Here is a 19,519-nt window from a genome sequence, read left to right as displayed (position 1 = left end):
TCACTATCGATGTGTGCCGAGATATGCGCTGTGATATCCGGTCGGTCGCGAATATCACGACCTTCTGTTGGTCGTGGTTGATTGTCCGACAACGCCCTCCGAAGTCTTTTGGGATTTAGACCGATGCCGGCTCATGGCCCCGATATTCTCGAGGGTGGGTGTCACTCCCCGGACTCTGACTCGATGAGACCCTTGCCTCGATTCCGGTTCCTTGTCACCATGTCTCAAGCTCGATGTATCTTACCGGAAGCCGGGGTGTACCATGAGCTCGGTTTTACCCTATATAGTATTAATTATTAATATTACTTATAATAAATATTTACTTAAGAGTTTAAGTTATATAAACTGTTAATATAAATAATTTTTTTATACTATTACTGTATTTTCACCTATTAAAAAAATTGCTTTCCATTTTCTTAATATTACCGCTTACCACTTAATGTTGTATACATATATACAAGATTATCAACTAATGTTTATGCAGAATATAATCTGTATTGTCTTTTAAGTAATTTGATAGCATATATGTTTAAATTTTTTACTCCGTCGATGCATTGTGATCTATTCTAGTCACATTGCCAGTGCATAGCTGTTTGGGCCCGCGATTTATTCCCAAGGGAACGGAAACAACTACACAAGGAGGCGCGTGTTAAAGAAAGCGCGTGGCGTGTGAGAGAAAAAGAGTTACAGGCCAAGCCCTTCCACACATGCATTGCTTACGTTTCTCTACACACACACACACCACACACATTCTCTCTTTCTCTCTCACACAAACACACATTCTCTCTCTCTCTCTCTTTCTGAGCTAAAAATTGCTAGTATATGATTGGGCACCAAGTTTATGTCACTTCACACTGTCAATCTACTCAGAACGAAGAAACCCAGTTTTGTTAGAATATTGCATTTATAATACAATCTCAATTTTTGCTGAAGTATGTTATTTTCGTCTTCATTCTACTTCTTTCAATTACTGATGTCTCTCTCAATATATTTGATTTTTTTTCTTCATATTACTTGACATTTGAGTATGAGAATTGCTATTCATTATTTTCAAGTTGTTTCGGAGTATTTACATTTTAATCTATCAAATTAAAGTACTCAAATCACTCTGATTCTAAAAAAAGTTTGTTTACCCTTCCCCCTACCTCCTCAATTATGCTTCTCTGTAATCTCGATCGATAACTTTATACCAATGTCTCATTTTCTCCTTGGATTTTACTGAATTTTCTAGTTTTATCAATTGCAATTTTGTTTTTCTTTTCAATTCTTTCATAATCTTTTTGGATAGGTTGAATTTTGGTATATTTATTACTGTGTTTTTCTCTATTTTTCAGATTTAACTTTACTGCTCCTGCAATTTTTTAATCTCAAGGGGCTGTCAGCTACGCTTTGACAAGGTGCTGCCAATTTTCGCGGAATTCAGGATAAGGGGTTTCTGAAAATTTTGTTTGGTTAAAGTTAAAAAGTTGCTGCAGAGGTGGATCCGGGATGTGGCTGAACCCACGGACCAGTTGAGTTACTGGTTCGAAATTTAATATTTAGTAGTTCTTAAAAACGTATACAGGGTCTGAGCCTAAGCAACTGAGTTCAGCCGAAACCGTAGCTTCTACAGTGCAATCGCCCCTGAGCTGGTGATGAATCATTTGATAGTTTTGAGGTGTGGGGTTGACTCAGTTTGGTATTTGTAATAATGGGTTGTGTTTATTCAAGAGCTTCTTGCATTGGGGAGATTTGTGCACCAAGAAATGTGGAAGTTAAAGAACCTGAAAATTTGAAAGCAGCTGCTGGAATTGCTGTGTTTTCACCTGCTTCTTCATCAGATGGGGAAGAGGGAGAAATTAGAGACCAACTAAATCAATTAAGTCTATCTAGGGACAATGATATTGGTATCACTAGACTGTCAAGAGTCTCTGCACAATTTTTACCGCCCGATGGTTCCCGGGTTGTAAAAGTTCCGTCAGGGAATTATGAACTACGATGTTCATTTTTATCTCAAAGAGGGTACTATCCCGATGCCCTTGATAAAGCTAATCAAGACAGTTTTTGCATTCACACTCCGTTTGGAACAAGCCCAAATGATCATTTCTTTGGTGTTTTTGATGGCCATGGAGAGTTTGGAGCTCAATGCTCGCAGTTTGTGAAAAAGAAACTTTGTGAGAATTTGCTTAGAAACAGTAAATTTCATTCAGATGCTGTAGAGGCATGTCATGCGGCATTCTTGACGACCAATACGCAGTTGCACGCTGATGCTATAGATGATAGCATGAGCGGAACAACTGCAATAACTATACTCGTACGAGGTAGGACACTTTACATTGCTAATTCGGGTGATTCAAGAGCTGTTATAGCTGAGAGACAGGGTAACGAAATTGTGGCTGTTGACTTATCAATCGACCAAACACCATTTAGGCCTGATGAGTCTGAGCGGGTTAAGCTCTGTGGAGCAAGAGTTCTTACACTGGATCAGATTGAAGGATTGAAGAATCCTGACGTGCAATGTTGGGACACTGAAGAAGGTGATGATGGTGATCCTCCAAGGTTGTGGGTGCCAAATGGGATGTATCCTGGTACAGCTTTTACAAGAAGTATAGGTGATTCTGTGGCTGAGACAATTGGTGTTGTTCCAAATCCTGAAATTGTTGTTTTGGAGCTCACCTCAAATCATCCTTTCTTTGTGATTGCCAGTGATGGGGTATTTGAGTTTCTTTCAAGCCAAACCGTTGTGGATATGGTAATAAATTCTTCTTTCTCCTTCTACTTACTATATATTTTAGCTTCTCTTTATTCAACATTGGACTAAAAATTATTCTGTTGTCTAGTAATAAATAAAGTGCTTTGGACTTTTGAGGACTTTGTCTTTTTGCTTGACATGTGTAGTCATATCTTTAATTAGTATTCAGGAAATGTGCAGACTGTTGGAAATTAGTGAGAGGCTGCGATAAGGCCATTGATCAGTTTTTGCACCCATAATAATGAAAGAAATAGCTCTAGTTTTTGCTTTGCAAAACTATCTTTTACTAATTAACCACAAAAGGCTAGCTCATTTAAACCTTTAGTACAACATCAATTCCCAAATCTATGTTGGAATAATACAGGAGACAACTATTTTCTGACGAAAGCAAATATCTTACCATAAAGTACTCTTATGTTTTCCTTATAATGGGACATCTTTCCTTTTTGGGGCATCTAAATTTTTTACATCATCCACAACACTATTCATGCACCTGACTCCGCTATTATTTAATTGATGTCTTTTACATCCACTAATATCATGTTAAAGTTAAACGAATCTCTTACATGTGTGCGCATTTCAACTTTACATAAGATCAGTGTTTTGGCGAACCAATCAAATCCTGATGATTAGTTTAGGGTGCTAGCGGAGAACAAAAGCATAGAGCATTTTGAGATTATGCTGCGTGCATTTTCTTTGCAGTCCAGAAGAATAAAAGCAGCACGACTGATTTTCACTTATGGTTAACATCTTCTTGAACTGCTTTCCCCAGGATGGAAAAAAGAAAATGTAGACGTAGTTGATTGACTGGTTGATATTGTAATTTCTTGTTGGTGCAAATAAATGATATATGATACAATTAAGTTCTTTTAAGTTGAAATAATGGATGATGGTTAGATTTCAAGAATAGATGTATGTTAGGCTGTAGAACACAAAATAAAGTGATTCCAAAACGAGTGAAAGATGAGACTCTGATTATCAAGTAACTACTTACTCAGTTACTCGTTCAAAACAAGCAAGGAGTGACTCCAAAACAAGTGGAAACAAGTTCTGTATGTTGAATATAAAGATGGATGAAATCATATTAGAAATGGACATCTTTAAGAAAGGTAAAAAAATGGATAAGAAACCAGCAACTACCATAACTTGGCCTAAAGGACGAAGCACCAACCATCAACCAAGGTGATAAAGATTTGCAAAATTCCACCACTTGAAGTTATGGCTTCAAGATAAAGAAATGACTTTCGAGAAATAAACTCCAGAGTTTTCTCTCAAATTTCAGCAACTCAATTATCTGACCGTCTTATTATTTGGAAGATACAATTGGTGAGACATTGGGTGTGCAGGAAGCAGATGAGTTTCATTTCTTTGATGAATATTCATAACCCGCCCAAGAAATCCAAAAAGCTCAAAACCGTTACTTTGTGAGATGACTTCTTTTCACTAGCTACTAGATCCAAAATTGATAGGGGACTTTGACCAATTAACATGAAATGATTCCTTTATGACTTGGGACTTAAGGTAGTACCATTTTTTTTCAGATTCTAAAGAAAATAGACTTTAGGTCTAATTCAACCCCAAAAGCCAACTCATGAGGTGACAATTGCCTTAAAACATATAATGAGTCAAAAATTAGCTAGTTATAAATTTGTAGTAGTTTTTCCTATTGCAAAATAATACTCCCTCCGTTTCATATTAAATGAGGTAATTTGACTCTGCACAGAGTTTAAGAAAAAAGAGAAGACTTTTGAAACTTGTGGTTTTAAAAGCTTAAGGTGTAAAAAGTTTGTGGGGCCATGACATTTGTGTGATTATAAAAGCTTCTCATTAAGGGTAAATGGGTAAAATGAAAGAGTTTAAAGTTGAATTATTTCCAAATTTAGAAATGTGTCATTTGTTTTGGAACATACTAAAAAGGAAATTACCTCATCTAATATGAAACAGAGGGAGTAATTAGACTTGCACAGTTTTCCATAAGGTTTACCTTGGTACCGAGTATATATGTATGTGTGTGTATATATATATATATATATACACACATACATACATACATATTACATATAATGTGTGTGTGTGTGTTCATATATACAAAACGGTGGTGCCAAAGCCAATTTACGCATACCTCTTCCTACCTCCCACCACCACAGGTATTGGGTAACTTTGCCCATCAAAGTTTAGATAGATGAGAATTATTCACATTATTTTGCTTTTGCTAGGAGTCGAACCTCTTTTTCAAGGTTGTTATTCCAACTCTTCGGCCAGGCCATCCCTTTTTGGGCTGTGCAAGGCAATTGTTAGTAATAGAATTCATGTCTTAATTCTCATTCAAGTGTAAAAGATTCACAATCAGGAAATTGGGAGGAGATTTCCTTTTTGTGTCATGTGGACTATGTGGCTAAAAAGAAATGGAAGATGCTTCGAAGGAGAAAAACAACAGTATCTTTTGTTAACAGTAGTTATATACAAAATTTATACTTATGGAGTAAGGAAACCAGGATAGAAGATATGAATCACCTTGTTGAGTTCATACACTCCATGAGGTGAATGCTGAGTTAAGAGCATTTGTATTTTGTTGCTGTATTTTGGCAATACCTTCTTGGTACTTGCGTTAATAAAATTACCCTATTTTATCAACTAAAGAAAAAAAAATTCCAATCAGCTCTATTCTATCTCATTGGGTTTCAAAATAGTTGTTTTTTGCATGGGTTAATTCATTATTCATCAGCAATGGCAATGACCAGTCACCAGAGGAGGTCCTAGTGGGAGTTTGGACATAAGAATTGTAAAATTTCGAAAAAGGTGAAAAAAAATTTCAAGTGAAAATGGTATTTGAAAATTAGAGTTGTGTTTGGACATGAATATAATTTTGGGTTGTTTTTGAAGTTTTGTGAGTTATCTGAGTGAAATTGAAAAACAGTTTTTTTGAGTTTTTCAAATTTTCGAAAAATTCCAAAATTTATCTTCAAGTGAAAATTGAAAATTTCATGGCCAAACAATGATTTCGAAAAAAGTGAATTTTTCGAAAAAAAGTGAAAAAATTCTTATGTCCAAACGGGCTCCTAGTATTGAGAATGTGGACTTGGAGGAATAGTTAAACTTGATGATGTAATTTGTGTTATTTAAGGCTCATTTTAAAGCTTACTTAACATGGTTGTCAAGGCTCGCTCCAGGCACGCTTAAACCCATAAGCTAGATGAAAAATATGTTGTGCGCTCTGCCCCTACCATTCACCGTGTCTCCTAGCATGAAAACATCCCCTTGAGAGAATTTTAAACCAAAAAATGCTAAGGTAATTTTCTTAAGAGAAAAAGATCATCCAGATCCGACAGGCTTTATTTTGCCTTTGAGTTTTGAGGCATCCTGTCTCTATACTTTCTAATACCAAACCAATTCGTGGTCCATCAATCTAAAGGTCCAGGTCCTATCTTGATTAACTTTGTTATTAGAGACTGTGTGGGGCTTTGTGGTCATCAATTATAGGATCAATTTTTGCATCAACTTGCAAGTGATCTGGCTGAGCTCATCTGAACCTTGAAGATGAGAATTCATGAGAAGACAGGAGTTTCTTCCTGAGAGAAACTGAGCATGTGTAGGGACTGTTCTCCCATCAACTTGTTCTATTGATCTAGAGTTTCTAGGCTTTTAGATTTTTAATATCATACTACCTGCAATATGATGCAGTTTTTATAACCTTTTCTCCTCAAATGACAATATTAGTAAGCACTTGCACATATTAATCATCATTGTTCGAATACTGTGTTGCATTGAAGTTTCTGGACAGAGTAGTGTTCTTGCTGTTGTTTGGTCTTAAAGAAAATTTAAACTCTACAGTGAACTTTCATGGGAGTATAACACCAGTTTGCGCTCATGTATGTTTCTCTGTTGTAATATTTGTGCGTGTTCCACCTCAACAGGTCTCCTAAGATCAGTTGGGAATGACAACATGCTACAATCACGGTGTCTACGCTGTTTTCTTCTTTTACCTGTTAATATTCCTAATTCACTGAATGACCTTGTAGGTTGCAAAGTATAAGGATCCTCGTGATGCTTGTGCTGCAATTGTTGCTGAATCATACCGTCTTTGGCTACAGTATGAAACTCGCACAGATGATATTACCGTGATTGTTGTACAAGTCAACGGATTGACTGATGTAATATGTTTTCTTTGCTCTGACGTTCTCTGTTTCTAAAATATTTATACTTTAATTCAAATACTCACTTATTACATCTATTTTGTTGTCAGGTTGCGGTTGGTCAATCAACAAGTTCTGATGTAGTTTTACGACCACCATTGCCTCAGGTTGTTGAATTATCAGGATCAGAATCTCCATCAGTTATGAACTGGAATTCCAGGAATCAACGTGCCAGGCAAGATATATCACGGGCACGATTGCGTGCTATTGAGAATTCCTTAAAGAATGGACAGATGTGGGCCCCCCCTTCTCCAGCCCATAGAAAAACATGGGAAGAAGAAGTAACCCTTCTTTCTTCATCGGTTGCCTTTTGATATTCTGTTCTAACCAAAGAAGCTTATCACCTACTTCCTCAATTGTTATCAGTTTTATTAATCTCATGGATAAAAAGTAATTTCATCATCTCTGCATGACAGGCACAGATTGACCGGGTTTTGCATGACCACTTTCTTTTTAGAAAGCTTACAGATTCTCAGTGTCAAGTTTTATTGGATTGTATGCAAAAAGTTGAGGTACAAGCTGGAGATGTTGTAGTCAAACAGGTATATCTTTGTACCAGAGCTTTGATCCAGTAATGTAATATGGATAAGGAAACTTCAAGATGAAGTACAATTTTTTTGTATGTTGTCCTGTATTATTGGTTTTAGAGGACCACAATTGTTTTTATTTGACTTTTGAGGTAAAAACATATGATCTTTATATACTGCCAATTTCGTCTCTTGTAGTTTTGCATGATTCATGAATGAGATGAAATTCATTCAAATTATTAATTAACTCATGAGTAAATTGTACTGAGCAATTGATATTTCACTTTATCGTAAATTTTCTTCAATTTCTTTGTCCATATATTTGCTAATCATGCTTATAGATATTAGTCTTGGACTACACATATATATTTGTAGTTTTTCTTCATTTGCGCCTTTCTTTATTAAACCGCCCTTTATTTGCGCTTTGTGCTTAAAGTCCCATAAGACCTTAGAGCTTTTTTGCGCTTTTCGCTTTTGGTAACACTGGCCATTATCCACCTAAACACTCCCAAACCATACCTTACATATATTATCATGTCCTAAACATTTCACCACCTTCATATGGTTTTGTTTACACCCCGGGGACACATTAATTAAGCTGTTAGGATCGTGGTTAGTCGTAATTAACTTTTAAAACTTATGAAGGTTTACACTTGCACTAAGTCCAGTGTTAGAGAAGAGTCCTTTCATTTTGGTTAGAGATTGCAAATCCTTGTGGAGATAACTTGAGGTTTATAGAATTCCTAGTTTTAGGAAACGCTAATTGGTCCCAATCCGACCCCAACTTGTTTGAGATTGAGGTGTAGTTATTGTTGGAGTGATCATTTGAGTAAGAACTCTTCATTAACATGATCGAGTGAGATATTTATTAAAAGTAGATTCTCTTGGTATTTGAGTTGATAATGGCCTTGGTTTCTGGAGTACTATATCAAAACAAGAATGTCAGTGATGATGCTTACACGTAAAGATAGGCCCATGATTATTGGAACTTTATCTTCAACATGTCCTGGCTAGTGAGACAACTTATGATGGTCTCTTTCCTGGCCACATGTGATGATTTGTTTTTCCTATCTGTATGTATATTTTAGGACTTAGGGAGGTTTTGATAGATTCCCTTCAAACTTTCCAGCCACATGACACAGCAATTTCTTGAGCACTAAATTCTGACATTATAAAAATTCCTTCTGTAATACCAAATGGTCAATGTTTTGCAGGGTGGAGAATGTGACTCTTTCTATGTCATTGGGAGTGGAGAGTTTGAGGTCTTAGCGACACAGGTGGGAGTCGTTTTTTCACTTGATTCTGTTTCAATGTTATCAAACTAACTGTGTGCGGTTCACTTACTCTCTGGAAATTATCAGATTCATCATTATCATAAAAAGAAGCTTGTCCCAATTAATTCTCATTGGATCTAGTTTGAAGTCTTCAACTTTGAATTAAAAATGCCAGGATGAGAAGAATGGAGGAGTTCCAAGGGTTCTTCAGCACTACACGGCTGATAAGCTGTCATCCTTTGGAGAGCTGGCTCTGATGTAAGATAAATGTTTCTTTCCCTTGTAATTCGTCACAATCAAATTCGAAATCGTTCTTTGAGGGGAAAGTGAAATACGGTCTAATGCTTTTAATCGCAGAGCTGTTATCTTTCCCCTTCTATTTTTACTCCAAGACAAGCCGTATGGTACTTGAAGAATATGTGGTACCTTGAAAGTTATATTATCGTGAAGCTTTACACTGATATGCTAGTCTAGTTCGTTCTTCCCATATCCTCTCTAACAATTTGAAGCAGCAACGCAATATGTCCGTTCTCTTCTTTAAATGAAGTGCTGGGTCCTATCAACCTGAGTTACCTATTTGGTAGTTATATCTTTTTGTGTGGATCGTAATATTGCAAGTTGCAACACCGTAGTACTAGTTTATTAGTTACAGTTGATTAATCTCAACTACTCTTTGGATCATCTGTAGAACTATTCTGACTATCTCTGTTTTTCGTTGAATTCAATTGCACCATAGGTACAATAAACCACTCCAAGCTTCTGTTCGTGCTGTCACCAATGGAATTTTGTGGGAACTAAAAAGAGAAGATTTTAGAAATATTCTTATGTCCGAGTTTACTAATTTGTCTTCGTTGAAGCTGCTGCGATCTGTAGATCTTCTCTCAAGATTGACAATTTTACAGCTAAGTCATATTGCAGAGTTGGTTTCAGAAGTGCCCTTTTCTGATGGGCAGACAATAGTAAATGAGGTAGCTATTTCAAATTTCTTTCCTTCCTTGCTTACACTTTGCTCCATTTAAAATGATAACTATTTTTATGACAACTGCCTTGTGCTAGCTACATTCTCTTACACATGCTTTGGATTTTTGCAGAATCAGGAACCTATGGGCCTATACATTATCCAGAAAGGGGTTGTAAAAATTACATTTGACATGGATTTAGTAAAATGTGAAAATGCATCAAGCCTCATGTGTGAAAACCAAAAGCAGGATGATACACAGAACAAAAAAGGCATAACAGTTGAAAAGAGTGAAGGGAGCTATTTTGGGGAATGGACACTTCTTGGGGAACAAATAGCCTCCTTGAGTGCCATTGCTGTGGGTGATGTGGTATGCGCTATCTTAACTAAGGAGAAGTTTGATTCAGTTGTGGGTTCTTTGGCAAAGCTCTCACAGGATGATCTCAAGTATGTCTAAAATCTAGCGAGATTGAAGTTACAGAAGCAAAAGAAAAAAGACGTATATGTTTTACATTTGGGGTCTGATAGATGTATGATGTAAAGCGATTGCAGTCTTTACTTTTTCTTCGTATCTACGACTAAAAGTTTTTCCACTAACATAATTATATAGGGCAAAGGGCCATCAAACAATTCTCTCTTCAGAGTCTATCCAGAGCGTTGACACTTCTATGCTTGCAGATTTGCAGCTTGCCTATTTGGTGAGGGATTCTTGTACTTCTTCCTAACGTATTTCTGAAAAACTTTTATGAGGCAGATGTATAAATATATTAGCTATTTGTCTAGGAGTGGCAGACTTGTTTGTATTCAACGGACTGCAGTGAGATTGGCCTAGTGCGCCTGAAAGACTCAGGTTGGTTTTTCTTATGCCCTCGGTAGTGCTTCTTTTAAATGCTGAAAATTCCAGTGGCCATTCCTTTGGGGGCTTTTTCTCTCTTGGTTTACTTTGTGACTGACCAGTAATACCCATTCGAAGCAGTAAGTGGACGTACAAAGATTCTTGATGAGTGTTTTCAGTACAAGGAATTAAAAATTGTCTCGTCTTTCTGCAGATAAACTGCTTAGCTTGAAGAGATTTTCAAAGCAGAAAATTAAAATGCTTGGCAAAGAAGCACAAGTACTAAAAGAGAAGAATCTATTGAAGCAAATGAACAGAGTAGCTTCAGTACCTAAAGTTTTATGCACCTGTGCTGATGAAACTCATGCTGGCATAATTCTGGACTCATGCCTGGCTTGCTCTGTGGTAGCAATACTTCACAACCCCCTTGATGAGGAGTCAGCACGTTTCTGTGCTGCATCCGTTGTCATTGCCCTGGAAGACTTGCACAATGTAAGTTGTCTCGAGGTCCTAGTTATTATAAGCACATGGTAATTTCAAGATTTAACTCTTTTCCTTTTGCCTTCTGTTTCTAGAATGGTATTCTCTATAGAGGTGTGTCTCCTGATGTGCTAATGTTAGACCAAACCGGCCATATACAGGTAAATATTTCTCTTGCTCATGTAGCTAATTGCTTTCAGAGTTCTTTTTATATGGACCTCCATAAATGACAATGATTCTATTGCGATCAGGGCGTGTATGGTTTTCTGTATAAGAAAAATTAGTTCCAGTATAAATATCTGTATTATCAATACGGTGTTTGGTTCCGGTATAAAATTTTGCATAATATAGTGTTTGCTTTCCTGTATAAATTATGTATAACTAATAGTTGCATAGCTTATACGGAGATCTATATATTATTCTATTCGGGATAATTATTTTTGTTGAATTATCAATACCAAGATAAAGCTAAATTTTGACTTTGGTATTGCAATCTTTGCATAAGAATCCATGTATTTTTTTAAAAGGTAAGGTAATTTGTAGATAGTCGAGCACAAAGGATGTGCTGTAACAGCTGTATACTATTTACGGAAGCCAAAACAGCAAAAGGATGCCCCCATAAGAATTCATGTTATTTTTTTGGGGAAAATGACACTGTATAGCCACTCTCAAAATAATAGCCGAAAAAATGTATATTTTTTGTATATATATACATTATGCATGTTATATACAAAAGTTATACAAATTTTAACACTTTTTCGGCTACCGAATGTAAATAGTTTCTGGCGCGGGCTAAAGGTGATAATACCCCCTTTTTTTTAATTCCATAATAATCATTGTATTTTATTGTTCAGCGCTTAACAATCCATGTTTTATTATTCACTGCTTAACCGCATAATGATCCCTATATTATAACTAGTTCGTGAAACAAACAACCAGAGTATGTCGTTGGTAATTACTTTTTCCAATAATGATATTCCTCTATTGATTTTCTGTAGCTAGTGGAGTTCAGATTTTCTAAGAAGATTTCTTCTGAGTCGGATGAGAGGACATTTACCATATGCGGGATGGCTGATTCTCTAGCTCCAGAAATAGTCCAAGGGAAAGGCCATGGCTTTGCTGCTGACTGGTAAAATGCTACTCCCACACCAGTCAAAATTTGTTGGAAGTACTACATATGACTCTTGAAAAAGTTAATTTGGTAAATAAAGCATTATGAATTATGGAGATGGAGAACTGGTTATCTTGGGTCTGTTCTATGGAAACCTAATTTGACAGCGGAGAAGTACAATTGAGAGCAAATAGTGCAGAGTTTGGAATTGCCTTAATATTATGCAAATGCTTAAGAGAACTTATACAAAGGCGCATGGGATATTCTGTCTATCATGATGTCTAAAACATATTTGGTTATCCAATGATTCAATGACTATCATAAAGTGATGCAAGCATAATTAATGAGCTTCAGCAGCCATATTAGCCCTGTTAACCATGGAATATCTTGAAGTTTTGAAATAATTACTATAGGTTAATGATGCATAAATTACTACGAAATGAGATAACATGAGATACTTAGTCTGATTGCTTAACATTAAAAGAGGTCTATGGATTATCATGCTTTGGCAATTAGTTTAAGAGGATGGTGATCATCTGGGAGTTGTGTATCTAGAAATGAATAAGTGTCCCGTCCTTCTGACTATAAGACTACAAACGTGAATTTATCATTTTGTTTTAACTCCTATAACAAGTGGTTGTGTATGCATGTGTATATATTTTGTGTGATACATCAAATGGGCAAAGGATAATTCACCCATGATCTCATGGTTATGAGGTATGAGTTTAGCTTTAGAGTCACCGAGCCGTACCCTTTAAGGCATGCACAATGGGATCGTTATTGCTAGTAGAGGCTAACTTGCAGCCAGCCCTGTCTGGTCAATGAAAATGCTTCTCTTGTTTTGTTTTTGAGGTTTGGGGAATGATGAGATAATGAAGTTAGGTAGATTGCTCTTTCATATTGAAAATTTCTGGAAACAAATCCAATAGCTTCAAAATGATGAAGGTGTATACTTGAGGCACATTGAAGTAATATAGAAGTAATGTAACGTAATTCTTTAAACCTTTGAATGAACAAGTGTCTGAGGTTGGTTAATGGAGAAGCCTCTGCAACTTGAGTAAACTGGAAGACAATAATGAGTGACTTGTGAGGCTAGCTACTTGAGCATCTCCTACTCGCCCTCCGTGTCATTCTTCTCAAAGAGTCAAATCAAAATTCTAATGGTTTCTCTCCCCTCTAAGGAAAAGAGAATAGAATAATCTTATAAAGCTTGCATTGACTATCATGTGTTTAGAAGCGTCTTTGAGTTTCACTGGACACACTTTGATAGTAACCAGAAGTAGATAATAGAAGAAATAGAACAAAGAAGATTATATTACTGGCAATAGTTTGTGCAAGAATCTGAAAGACAAATACACCAATAAAGTTGTCGGAGAGGAAAAGGCTCCAGAATAAAGTAGTTTTAATTCTGAAAAGATTCTTACACATTACTGGATGTATTATTTATATAATAGGCTGACCATAACTACTGCATAACCAATTAGGATAAAGACAGATAATTTTTAATAACCATAAATAGATAACTTTTAATAACCATAAACAGATATCTTCTAATAACTGTATAAAAACTGCTCAATCCTCCCTAACTTAAAGCTCCAGGAATTTGAGAAGAGGTAGATCATTATCTTCTCCTATATTTCTTTGCTTCTTCCTCCTTCAATAAGTATGGAAGATACGTGGCTTGTCAGTACACCCCTCCTAGAAAGATCAATTCTCCTCACGGCAAAATTCAGAAAATTATGCCCAGACAGTTATTATCTCCCACACTCTGCATCGTTCTCTTCTTGCATCAACTCCAGTTGAGCAAAAGTCCCAGATTTGCAGCGATGACCAGGGCTAAACGTTTCTCCACAACGATAGAAGAGGCCTTTGTCTCGCCAAATCTGTTGTTTAGGAGTCAATGAGCGAGTGTTTGGAAGTGATGGTGGTTGAAAAGAACGTGTAATTGGTTGGCGGGATGACAGAAAATTGAAGGATTCTCGAGCCGTTAAAGATGATGTCCCAGCTGAAGAAGGTCGTGATACCGAAGGCCAAGTGGGTGCCTTACATGACCGATTTGGTCACTGCCTTCCTTCATATTCTAAAGCCAGGCTCATTGCCTTCAACACAAATGTTTGTTAATCCTAATGTCCATGCGAAGGTCTTCTTTGAGCCCACTAAGGAAAACTCCGAGCAAATAGTGTTCAGGCCAATTTTGCACACGCGCATCTCGTTTGCAAATTCTTGCCTATACTCGAGCACTATTCCAGTTTGTTGGATATCACAGAGATGTTCGTCAGGGTTGTGAAACTTAGTAGGTCCGTAATTTTCTTGCATAACTTTCACCAATTCGTCCCAATAGTAAATGGTTCGCTCGCTGTTGATCCAAACGAAAAGATCCAATGCATCTCCTCCCAAGTACATCGAAGCCACATCAACCTTGCAATCCCCAGGCTTTTGATAGTACTGGAGATACTTCTCTGCTTTCAGAATCCAGCCTCTAGGATCTCCTCCTCATACTTTGGAAATTCCATCTTTGTCTGCAAACACCGGGAAGTTTCTCGATGCCAACTGATGTTAACCTCACCCTCTTCTGCTATGATGTTAGCTTTCCCCTTCTTGCTGTAATCGCCACTGTTCTATGCCTTTAATCAACCACATTAGCGGCTAAAGCATCTATGGCCTCCAATTTTGCTACTATAGTTGTCAATTGTTGGGCAATCGAATCAAGAGTCGGAATGATGGGTTCACTGTGGGAAGCGTTGGTCCGTATGTTCACCATGGCAGATCTTACTGCTCTGATACCAAACTGATAGTAACCAGAAGTAGATAATAGAAGAAATAGAACAAAGAAGTTAATATTTTTGGCAATAGTTTGTGCAAGAATCTTAAACACAATTACACCAATCAAGTTGTCCATATGGAGAGGAAAAGGTTCCAGAATAAAGTAGTTTTAATTCTGAAAAAATACCTACACATTACTAGATCTATTATTTATATAATAGGCGGACCTTAACTACTGCATAACCAATTAGGATAAATACAGATAACTTCTAATAACCATAAACAAATAACTTCTAATAACTGTATAGAAACTGCTCAATCCTCCATAACTGAAAGCTCCAGGAATTTGAGAAGAGGCAGATCATTATCTTCTCCTACATTTCTTTGCTTCTTCCTCCTTGTATGAAAGAGACGTGGCTTATCACACATCTTTGATTAGCGAGCACCCTTTGTTGAGACATCATAATTCTTCGAGTCTTCAGCTACATACATTTTTCTCAAGATGTTGTGAGTGCTTCTTTTATGGCATAAGCTATTTCTCCAATTGTGGTGTTGACCAATATTTGCTGGTTGAAATTGGCAGGTGGGCATTGGGAACATTGATCTACTTCATGCTACATGGTGAAATGCCATTTGGATCATGGAGAGAGAGTGAGCTTACATTTGCAAGGATTGCTAAAGGACAGTTTACACTTCCACATACATTCAGCCAAGAAGCTATTGATCTCATTACCAAGGTATCTCCAAGTCTAAGGAGTTGAATGATGACTGGAATTAGAAAAATGACTGATAGTATATATTACTTTCTTATCCCTTCTTTTTCTTTCCTTAAAATCAACAGCAAGAAGTATTAGTTATATACAATAATACTGCGTCTCAGTCCCAAACAAGTTGGGTCGGCTATATAAATCCTCATTGACCATGTTCCCCATTTAAATTCAACTAGGCCAGCATTATACAAAATAAAAAATAGAAAAATAAGAAGTATTGAAAGTTATAAAAAATAGAAGATGAGAAGTATAAGTTCTTTATCTTTTTGTTATACAAATTCTCCAATTTCTTGTTATTTTTCCTTGTATCGTGATGTAAATTTCGTGCCAGTTACTTCAAGTTGATGAAAAGCTGAGACTCGGAAGCCAAGGTGTTCACTCTCTGAAAAATCATCCATGGTTTTCTGGTGTTGATTGGAAAGAAGTAGCAGATCATCGAAGTCCTGTTCCTGCAGAGATTCTATCTCGTATAAGTCAACGCTTGGAAAATCATGGTGATGTCAACATAGCTTCCCTACATTCCCCTATTCGGGACTTGGAGGAGCTTAACACTCCAGAGTGGCTTGAAGACTGGTAGCGCGTTTTGAATAAAGTTTTGCCCATCACATTCCAGGATGCTGCTAGCGGCAAAATTGACCAGCTTATTGTTTCAGAACTGTCCTGTTGGAGAATCAGTCAAATGAACTGAGTAAGGTGCCGCTTCTAAATCCTGTTCATCAACCACGTGGCGGCCTAGGGAGAAATATCTTTCTGCTTTTCTTGGACAATCATAAGCTTATGCTACAGGTATAATATGTTTTTTTTTTTTTTTAATTTCTGTTCTTTTATAAAGTTTACGATGCTTCTGTAAATATGTTATGTGTAAATCAAACAGAGCCCTTTTCTTTTTATCGCACCCTAGTCTTCCCATCTCCTCTCCCCCCTCCCCCCACCCCAAAAAAAAAAAAAACCCCAAAAAAAGAGAAGAAAAGAAAAGAAAAAGAAAATGTATCTCTTAAAAGCCAGTGGCTGAGAGAAGCCATTTTTTAGCATTGTTGCACCACCTTATCAGATTTTAGGTTTTACATTTCGATAGAATGAAGAGCTTTTTATTCTGTAAAGAATTCTCCAAATTTGGAGCTATAATGCCTTGTTTCAAACCTATTCTAGTTATTTGAGGTTTTCCTCCCCTCTGCCTTGTTTGGTATTGCAGATTTCACTGTCTTATGCCACCAAAAACATGATATGGGCAATTGACAATTTCACTTTAATTTATTGAGTTCTCAGCATTTATGGTATAGATACGAGGACCAACTACAAATTGATTAATGGGCATCTCGTTTAGCTAAGCTAACTTCTGTTATATAAGTAGCAGCCTGTTACATGATGTACATGTAGTTATGAACTATTGTGCATCCGTATCTTCCTCTATTGTTAGCAAAACAGCCTGTTACATGATGTACATGTAGTTATGAGCTATTTTGCATCCTTATCTTCCTCTATTGTTAGCAAAACAGCCTGTTACATGTACATATAGTTATAGTTGTCACACCTCCTTTTTCAGGTGGAAAGGAGTTTTTCCAATTGAGGTGACATTATTTGAAAAATGACTAATTTTATTATTTTTAGGAATCGCCACTTGGATTTGAGTCATTTCGGTGTTCCAAGTCACCAATTATTAAATCTCTAATCAAGGGAGTTTTGACTTCAATTTATGGTCCGCGAACGTAGAAGACCAAGTAAGAAATTTTGTTGACCGAAGAGAAGGTATTAGGCACTCCTCGAATTTTGTGGTTCTAGCATAGTCGCTTTATTAACTTAATCTTGACTTAAACTAATTTAAGATATTTTGTGTTTATTTGGGTTTTATCTGCTTTTAGTTGCTTGATCATTGTAATTATGAAATTATCTTAGATCAAGTCACGGGTATACGTACTTGTTTTATTTGCGTGTCAAAAATCATGTCACGCGCACGTGTACACAATTAGTGAGACTTTTATTATTATTTTAAAATTGATTTGTCAAGTCGTGTGAACGATTAGTTTGCCCTTTAATTTATGGATCATAAGTATTGTTATGTGAACGTGTACATATATAGCCATGAAAATTAATTTGTTTGAAATGCGACAGAAGCGCACTAGCATTTTGATTTGTTTTCCTAAATTTGAGGTTATTGTGAGGCTAGGAATTTATGAATTTATTTTGTGAAAGAAGTGTATTATTCGAAATTATTTTCAAGTCACCTATACTCATAATTTTTGTAAACTAATAAGTTGATGATATTCAACAACAACATATCCAGTGTAGCCCACAAGTTGGGTCTGGGGAAGGTAGAGTGTGCGCAGATCTTACTCTTGCCTTTAAAAAGGCAGAGACTGTTTCCGGAAGACCCTCATCTAAGGAAGGGGGAGGGGAGGGGAGGGGCAATAACAAGTAAACATATCTGACAACCAAAGCAAATACAAAACTAGCAAAAGGTAATGCATTCAGAAAACCGAAACACAAGACAACAAGTAGTAACAAAAAAAAAGGCTGCTTTTGAAGGCACCAAGTTGTGTGTCAAAGCTATTGCTACAAACAAGGACAACATTCGACCACCTAACCCTCTACCTTTATTCTCAAACTCCACACCTTCCTATCCATGGTCATGTCCTCAGTGAGCTGGAGCAACGCCATATCTTGCTTAATCACCTCCCCCCAATACTTCTTCGGCCTGCCTCTACCTCTTCGTTGGTCGTCCTATGACAACCTCTCACACCTCCTAACCGGAGCTTCAGTGCATCTTCTCTTCACATGCCCGAACCATCTAAAGCGCCTCCCACATCTTGTCCTTTACAAGGCCACACGCACCTTGTCCTGAACAGCATCATTTCTCATTTTATCTAACCTGATTTGCCTGTACATCCACCTCAACATCTTCATCTCCGCCACCATCATCTTCTGGACATGGGATGTCTTGGCCGGCCAATACTCCGCCCCATACAGCATAGTCAGTCTGACCACTGCTATATAGAACTTACCTTTAACTTTTGATGGCACATTCTTATCACACAGAACATCGGAAGCGAGCCTCCATTTCATCCATCCCGCCCCAAGTCCTCTTCTTGAGTCGCGCCACTGAACTTGCACTTCAAGTACTCTATTTTGGTCATGCTCAACTTGAAACCTTTAGTCTCCAAAGTCTGTCTCCAGTCCTCTAGCCTCTCGTTAACACCACAACGCGTCTCGTCAATCAGTACAATGTCATCTGCAAACAACATGCACCACGACACCTCCCCTTGAATGTGACGCGTCAACGCATCCTTGATGCGCTTGACTTGATCCAGGTCACAGGCCTTCCTCTCTCGCACCTTGGCTAACCTGTGCAGCTTCTTGTCCCCTCCCTTGCCTCCAAGTTCTTCATACAAGTGCTCAAATGCGGCAGTCTTGGTTGCAGTAACCGCTAACTTTGCTTCCTTCTTAGCCACCTTATACCGCTCCCTATTTGTCCTCTTCTCCTCCTCATCCCTGCTTTCCACAAGCTTCAAATAAGCCACTTTCTTGGCTTCCAATTTAACTTGGACCTCAGTGTTCCACCACCAGTCCCCCTTGCGGACACCAGAAGGGCCCTTCGAGACCCCTAATATCTCCCTAGCAGCCTCCCTAATACAATTCGCAGTCGCGGTTCATATACCACTCGCGTCCCCACTACTCCTCCATGCCCCCATAGCTTGTAGCTTATCCCCCAACTCCTGGGCCCTGACCTTAGTCAAAGCTCTCCATTTGATCCTAGGAAGACCATACACAACCCTCTTTCTTCGCTTCCTCCTAATCTCTAAATCCATGACCATGAGCCTATGCTGGGTCGTTAGGTTTTCACTCGGGATGACCTTGTAATCCACGTACAGACCTCCATCCG

General features: G+C 37.5%; 1 protein-coding gene across 6 annotated transcripts; it reads left to right on the top strand.

The window, feature by feature from the left end:
• Positions 1-718: 718 nt before the first annotated feature.
• Positions 719-17,696, top strand: LOC107769311 (protein phosphatase 2C and cyclic nucleotide-binding/kinase domain-containing protein). 6 transcript variants are annotated; one of them, XR_001644362.2, is made up of 17 exons: positions 719-932; positions 1,335-2,731; positions 6,751-6,882; positions 6,975-7,205; positions 7,341-7,466; positions 8,666-8,728; positions 8,901-8,983; positions 9,462-9,693; positions 9,817-10,130; positions 10,294-10,381; positions 10,467-10,533; positions 10,733-11,010; positions 11,094-11,159; positions 11,997-12,127; positions 15,456-15,609; positions 15,974-16,428; positions 17,251-17,696. XR_001644362.2 is itself a non-coding variant. In XM_016588519.2 (16 exons), the coding sequence occupies exons 2-16, from the start codon at positions 1,691-1,693 to the stop codon at positions 16,217-16,219; spliced, it is 3,252 nt and encodes a 1,083-aa protein (XP_016444005.2). In that variant the 5' UTR covers positions 719-932; positions 1,335-1,690; the 3' UTR covers positions 16,220-16,530.
• The last annotated feature ends 1,823 nt before the right edge of the window (positions 17,697-19,519 follow it).

Source organism: Nicotiana tabacum, chromosome 11 (genome assembly GCF_000715075.1).
Source record: "Nicotiana tabacum cultivar K326 chromosome 11, ASM71507v2, whole genome shotgun sequence".
NCBI classification, from domain to species: Eukaryota; Viridiplantae; Streptophyta; class Magnoliopsida; order Solanales; family Solanaceae; genus Nicotiana; species Nicotiana tabacum.
Note: the sequence above shows the minus strand (reverse complement) of the source record. Positions and strands in the feature narration are given on the sequence as shown.

Excerpts from the sequence above, each read along its gene's own strand:
- LOC107769311 (XM_016588519.2), top strand. The coding sequence starts at position 1,691 with ATGGGTTGTGTTTATTCAAGAGCTTCTTGCATTGGGGAGATTTGTGCA. Across the intron at positions 6,883-6,974 it reads AAGTCAACGGATTGACTGAT|GTTGCGGTTGGTCAATCAAC; the intron begins GTAATATGTTTT and ends TTTTGTTGTCAG. Across the intron at positions 9,694-9,816 it reads GGCAGACAATAGTAAATGAG|AATCAGGAACCTATGGGCCT; the intron begins GTAGCTATTTCA and ends GGATTTTTGCAG.